Source organism: Sinocyclocheilus anshuiensis, unplaced genomic scaffold (assembly GCF_001515605.1).
Source record: "Sinocyclocheilus anshuiensis isolate Anshui unplaced genomic scaffold, SAMN03320099.WGS_v1.1 scaffold253, whole genome shotgun sequence".
NCBI classification, from domain to species: domain Eukaryota; kingdom Metazoa; phylum Chordata; class Actinopteri; order Cypriniformes; family Cyprinidae; genus Sinocyclocheilus; species Sinocyclocheilus anshuiensis.
The window spans coordinates 2758935-2766077 of NW_015537969.1; the positions used below are offsets into that span (position 1 = coordinate 2758935).

At 36.8% G+C, this 7143-nt stretch overlaps 1 protein-coding gene and 1 long non-coding RNA gene across 2 annotated transcripts in view; one reads left to right on the top strand and one right to left on the bottom strand.

The window, feature by feature from the left end:
* LOC107670007 (PHD finger protein 14-like) overlaps window positions 1–4691 on the bottom strand; it is a 118315-nt gene extending 113624 nt beyond the window's left edge. The window contains exons 1-2 of the mRNA XM_016462474.1: window positions 4608–4691; window positions 3705–3815 (exon numbers count right to left, since the gene is read on the bottom strand). Coding sequence (XP_016317960.1) covers window positions 3705–3815; window position 4608 — 112 coding nt within the window. The 5' untranslated portion in view covers window positions 4609–4691. The remainder of the gene's footprint in view (window positions 1–3704; window positions 3816–4607) is intronic.
* Window positions 1–7143, top strand: part of LOC107670015 (uncharacterized) — a 718471-nt gene that overhangs the window by 633503 nt on the left and 77825 nt on the right. The gene's annotated exons all lie outside the window — the stretch shown is intronic.

Sequence of the window (7143 nt, forward strand, 5' to 3'; positions counted from 1 at the left end):
TTAAAGGGGTCATGACGTTGCTAAAAAAAGAACATTATTTTGTGTATTTGGTGTATACCAAATATTGTACATACTGTACATTATTGTTTCTCCTCTATGCCCCGCCTTTCTGAAACGCGTCGATTTTTACAAAGCTCATCGTTCTGAAAAGTGAGGTGTGCTCTGATTGGCCAGCTATCTAGTGCGTTGTGATTGGCCGAATTCCTCAAGCGTGTGACGGAAATGTTACGCCCCTTATCATACTGTGATGCCGTGTCCCAGCACGACGAGACAAACCCAATAAAATCCATTATAAACAAGGCATTTGTTGCATCCAGTGGGGACATAATTACTGATTATAATGACTTATACTGTCGTTTTACGCGTTGCGTTGCATCATGCCGCGTAAGCATAAAACCATGTCTGCATTTGTGATTGGAGAAACGACAAACAAGCGCTACTCTACACTGCTCAAAACTCGCGTTTGAATCGTCAGTGGCAAATTCTTTAAATATTCTGCATTTGTGATTGGAGAAACGACAAACAAGCGCTACTCTACACTGCTCAAAACTCGCGGTTGAATTGTCAGTGGCAAATTCTTTAAATATGAAAACTTACTTACAGGCTGTGAGTCAGCATTATTTGTCAGCATAATAGACTGTATAGGGTCAGCATGCGCGCCGAAGGGGAAACATGGGAACTGAATTCACTGCAACACCGGCATTGTAGGCTACTCTCTCAGGAAACAGTCCTTGTCCTCCATCAAATCTGAATATTTGGTTTGAACTGTTCTGGAACAGTGCAGGGTTCCAGACAAAAAAATCAAGTAAGGAGCCATTGGCTCCTATAAGAAAAAAACTTAGGTGCCAAATAATTTTTTTAGGTGCCACAGAATAAACGTGTTTTACTTACTTATTTTATTATTATTTTTTTTTTTTTTAACATTTTAACATTTCAATCATACTGTCATGTGTTTATGTCTCATCTTTTCTTGACTTTATCAGCAGTGCCATAGAAGAACCTTTTTGTCTAAATGGTTTCATAAAGAATCTTTAACATTATAAAAAGTTGAGAAAGAGATGGTTCTTTAAAGAACCTTTGACTGAATGGTTCTTTGTGACGTTTTCCGCAATTTGAAACACTGAATGAGCTTTTACATGAGACATTTCAGTAAGTTGTACTGTAGGCTCTCTTATAAAATAGCCTACCTTTTGATGTTAATTCATGTTTATTATGTACTATAGTTGTAAAGAGAAAGACATAATGGGTTCACTTGCTGCTTGAACTGAGGCGCTAACGCGATCGCGCCTGCCGCATTACAGAGCGCCAAAAACAAAACTGTATTTATTGTTTGAATTTCGTTATAAATTTTGAATAATTTTAAAGCTGATACTTTGTTTATTAAAAAGTAACAAAGCACAAAGCTTTTTGCGATTACTGGACGGCATATGAAGTTCACGCATTAACAGAACACAGGACAGACTAAGATCTTGATAAGAAGAAGCCAAGCCATATTATTAATGGTTATAAACGAGAAATGTTAACGATATTGTCAATATCCACAAAGCTGACAGCTTTACCTGTTGTAGTTTGTTCAAGTTGTGCATGAAATGGGCGTTGCTTTTCTGCACTTTCACTTCGCACGTCTCTGTCATTTCGATCTCTCTCGCACTGCACAACTGAGCTGTGTTTATCAGTTGTGCGTCAGCGCTGCTGTGCGGCAGAGATGAGGACTGTTTGAAACTCTTTTTTCCACTAAAACTTTGATGCGCATCGTCTCAGTTTAATACACGAACATAACAAAAGATGTGATCGCAAAAAAATCAGGAAAAAAGGCATTACATGCAAATTTTCAAGTTATAACATGTAAATACATAGGCCTAGTCGCCAGTGGCGACCTCAGCAAAAACTTCACTCGCAATTTAATATTTTTGGTTGCAAATGCGGCCGTTTTAGTCGCAGTTTGGAGCCCTGCAGTGTTGTAAATACAACTTAACCACTGATTTCTAGTTGTGTCCTCTTTTGGAAGACCAAACAAAGTAGTTTCTATATATATATATATATAAATTTTACATCATTTTTTTCATTGCAATAATTTCACATTCAATCCTTACATTAATGTACAAACAACATAAAGACAGCATATTTTTTACATTTGTTTACTGGCATCTTTTTTTTATGACTAAAGACCAGTATCACTGATACCAATACTACTGATGTATCTAGGAAACTGTCTTTTCCCCCCTAATATTTACCCATTGACTAGCCATTCAACATTACAGCTATTAATTTTAACATTTATTAGACTACTTAAACATACAGAAATTGAATACAATTATCAAACACTAAATTTTAAATTAAATGAATGAATCCTTAAAGCTATAAAAGTTATTGATTCTCTTTTATTTGGTTCTTTGATTAACAGACATCACAGCAGTTTCTCTCCCGCTTTGATATGAAATTATACAGGCTGCCTGCAAACGCGCACTGGCGCATTTGTGAGTGCAATTGAAGAGCACACGCTACGAGCACAGTACCTTTTCCGCGCTCGTTTGACTCGCGCCTGGCGAAGCTGGAGCACGCGTCTGAAAAGTCTCCCGTTTGATGTGGTTGTAAACAAGTTCTGCGTCTAAATAAACGCAATTTTTGTCAAGAAAAAAGAGACAGAAGCAGCAGTTGTGAGTGGGGTGGCTAACCCTAGCCCCGCCCCTGCGTTAAATATTTTTAACGCGTTAAACGGAAAAAATTAATTGCCTACGTTAACGTGATAATTTTGACAGCACTAATAATAATAATATATATATATATATATATATATATACATACATAAAAAACGTTTTAATTTATTAAATAAATGCATGTCTAAAAATATGATTATATGTTAAAATAAGTACTATATTTATAGTAAAAATTTAAACTTCTGGCGTGACTGGGTCAGCATAAAAAATATTGTCCAACACCTCCTACATTTGGTTATGTAAAGATAGATGCTACATGTTGAATTGCAAATTAATCTTGAAAACATTGATTAAATCTGAGTAAATATCAATCTAAGTGATTAATCTAATTAAATCTAAGTGTATAAACATGAAAACTCATCCTTCCATGTAACACCACCATCAACTATAAAAAGTGTGGCTGGTAATTAATACATTTCATACAGCCTATGACAATTATATATTGTCAGATCAGAATAATTTGACACTGCATTTTATTTCTGACCAGAAATGTCATCATGCAGCAAAACTTCAAGACCCAAAGGGGTCAAAGTGTTAGAATTTCATTATCAGGTTGCAGATATTTCTGCACTTTTGTTGACAGCAGCTTGATGGGATAGCTTTGCGTTAACCTCCAGTCTGTCATGGTGATATGGAACCATCGCCTGTGTGACTCCAGTGTTAGTAATGCATTGCAGGAGGTCTAATCTACAGGCAGGGGAAAAACAGTGACGCACATAGTGATGAAGGTCTCATCTCCACCTCAGCAGCTGTTTTCATGACAGGTGAGAAAACCCATGCAGGGGCCAAGTCTAAAATGGCCAGCTGCAGTATAAATATAAATGTAACCATCAGTTATGTTTTGAATATTTCAACTGTATGAGACTTGCCATCACTACTTGTCATTATTTTAGATCCACAGTACCATTTTTTTTTTTTACATTCTCAGTATACGAAACACTTACATCAGTGTGACAATGAGTTTAGAGATTCAATTTTTTTTTTTACCTGACGCATCTCCAACTTCAAAATCACTGTCATCTGAGCTGTCATAATCCAGAGCATCCAGCAAGGAGTCAGCCAAAGGCTTCACCTGCCGCCGCTTCGACCCCCGATCCACTAGATAAAGAAATAACACTTCCCAATGAGACTTTTTAGAAAGAAATGTAATACTAAAATAACTCATATGAATGCACAATACAATTATCTAAAACAATTCAAAATTAACAACTAAATGATTGCAAATACTTAGAATTAGTTGAAAATTTGCCTTTTTGCACCAAATCTATTTAACTGAGATAAAGCCGCACTGCATAAATAAAAATATAAATACAGAAACTGACATAGGTAACACAAATTATGAGTGTGATTTCCTTACCACCATGTAAGCATTATCTTCACACTTGTGGTCTCTGACTGTAAATGTATTCAGTGTGTAAATGCATTATTTTAAACGAACAACAAATAACGACAGACTGTAGCTGTGTTTCAAATCCATCACTCACACACACATTATGTTGACTAAAAAGGCAGCACACACAGGTCTCTGATGCCCCAAGATGCTGTCACAGTAGACAGCTCACAGAGAAACACGGTCTGTTTATTTTATTAAGCTGGCAACAGAAGCTTTCTGGAGATACGAAGACGCACTGTGCTATATAATCATATAAAGATGAGGTGGAAAACTGTTCGTATTTCTTTGAAATATGTGATATTATGTGTTTGTAGGTGAATGATGGAGAAAGGAACTTCACATCAGTTAGCCAGCGAGCTAAAGCAGCAGTAGCCTCATGCTATCTATTAACGCTTATTTCTCTCATTTCACAACACATGTTGTAAATTCTAATTGTGATTCTGTTGCGCTATTTTTTCTCTTTCAAACTGTATAACATAACAGCGAGGATTACTCACTTTATGGGATTTTCGCGTTTGGATAGCTTGCACAAAGGTACAACGAACGCCTCCTCAGTTCATGTTCTGCGTAGTACGTCTACGGTATTGTGTGTCACGTGTTCACATTTTGCTGACGTTCAGCTCACAAAGTAGGAGGTGGAAACCATAGCAACCGCCGCATCAGTTGGAGGAGGGACATTATTGTGTTGTTTACATTTTGCGTCGTAGTTTTAAAACTATAGGCTATTTCATTATTTGTAATAATAAAAAGAAAACAATACCGCTTAACACCGCTGCTATTTAGGCTATATGAAACGTAACTAGGCTAATAATGAGATGATAATAATAATAGCCTACCTAAGTAAATACTGTTGTTAGTACTGTAAGTCTTTGGTCAAGCAAATAAGTCAATGGACAACGCCATCATGGTGCATGTTCACATTTACATATCTAAAGAACATTGTTCAAATCGATCATTAAGGCGTTTTAACGTTAAACCGTTGATCTGGCCAAAATAGTCCATAATCGATCATGAGGCTTCCAAAAAGTCCATCCCCTGTTGTCCTCTCACATCAAAATCCACTGATATATTGTTTAGAACGGTTTGATCTGTTTTTGCGTGTAAATGGTGCTTACTTATATATTATTGTGATGTTTTATCAGCTGTTTGGACTTTCATTCTGACGGCACCCGTTCACTGCAGAGGATCCATTGGTGAGCAAGTGATGTATTGTGATGGGGCTTGGTGTTAAAGAATTGTGCTATAATAACCCCTACAAATACAACTCGTTATATACACTACTGTATAAACACTTTAACAGACATGTAGATGTTTGTGAAAGATGTTTTCTCTGTTTTGGAGGGATGATTATTTTTAAATCATACCCTATTTATTGCATCAAAATGTGTTAATAGTTTACTATATTTAAGGGTGGATAATTTTATCAGTTTATTGCAACAATACATAGCTACAATAACTTTGTCTAGTGCTCTTATGAAAGTTTATAGCAGGATTTGTGAAAATTTAACTATACTGAATGACATAGCATAGACTTCTTCATGGCTAGTTTTTGCGTATTGCATTTGATTCTGTAACCCATACTTGTTCAACAGATCTGTGTGTACTAGTGTTAAATGCTACTGTTTTTGACAGCATTGATAACGTTTATGATAATATAATGATAATTTTTGCGTTTCCCTTACCGAATGTCATATCCTGTCAGCAAAAACCTGTCCGTGGGCTTTTTTTGAATGCTTTCAGTTTAAGTGCCGGCGATCGCAGTGTTGCCAGATATTGGTACTAAAACAAACAAAAAAAACAAAAAATAAATCGAAATTATTTCCAATATTTTGCAAACAAGACAAGATAAAGATATCGCTGACTCCTTCCTACTTTATTAACTTTCTAAAGTGTTAAATTACGTGGAAAAGACAAGTCCAAAAAGCTTATAATAGCTGGATCTGGCAACACAGAGGCTCACTCACAACTCTCTGAAGCCTCGTTCGTTCACTCCGCCAGCGTCTCGCAGCGATCATTTTCATACCAGGGATGCTAAACATTCTTGCAAACTGTCTAAACTGAATTATTCATGTCATGCAGTCATTCATATGAGGAGTTTAACAGCAAATTAGTCATTCAAATAACTAATTTTATTTTTGAACATGGAAAATTTACCGAGGTCCGGACCTCGGTGGCCTCATAGGGTTACGGGCCCGGCTACAATGGATATTGACTGTTTTTTTACTCACTGCTACCACAAAAGAATGTAAATAGATTCTCATCTCTCTGTATTAGACTGTTTCCTCTCTTTTATTGTTGCCATACAAATCTGTATGCTATTTAATGGGCTTGCTGTGAATCATTACCGCGGGAAGTAGGGGTGCTGAGGGTGCTGCAGAACCCCCATTTTTTCGTGGGCTACACTCCAGGGGGTGCTGCAGCACCCTCTGCACCCCTACTTCCCGCGGTAATGATTCACAGCAAGCCCATTAAATAGCATACAGATTTGGGGGTGCGGTGTTAAAAATAAATGAATGAACAATATGTAATACAAAATAAATAATATTAATTGTATTAATTAGTATATTCATTAAAATTCATTGGAAAAAAAGTAGCCTAAGCCTACAATGACAAGAAGCAACGGTTAAATATGAGTTAAGTCAACACGACTTGCCTAAAATAAACAGACATAAAACACTTCATGCATCTCACAGTATTAATTTAACCATTTAACCTAGATAAATGAGCGATGTTAGGCGCATATCCAATCGTTTGCGCGGAGAGTGGAAGCTAAAGCACGCTGCAGGACATGGAGGCGCCAGCGCGATCACTTGCATTTTTTTTTTAAGAACAGCGGAAACGTAAAAATACGCCGTCGATTTTGCTCATAAAGGTAAGAGTATACATCATTCGGGACTGCAAAGGGTCTGCTTGTATTTTTTGTGCACTCACAATATCAACAAAACCTTGTGCTTTTGTAAAATAAGGAAAACAAACAGGATGCGCTTTCTGTCCTCTTGGTCTTGCGCAGGAGCGCTTCACCGACATGATAAA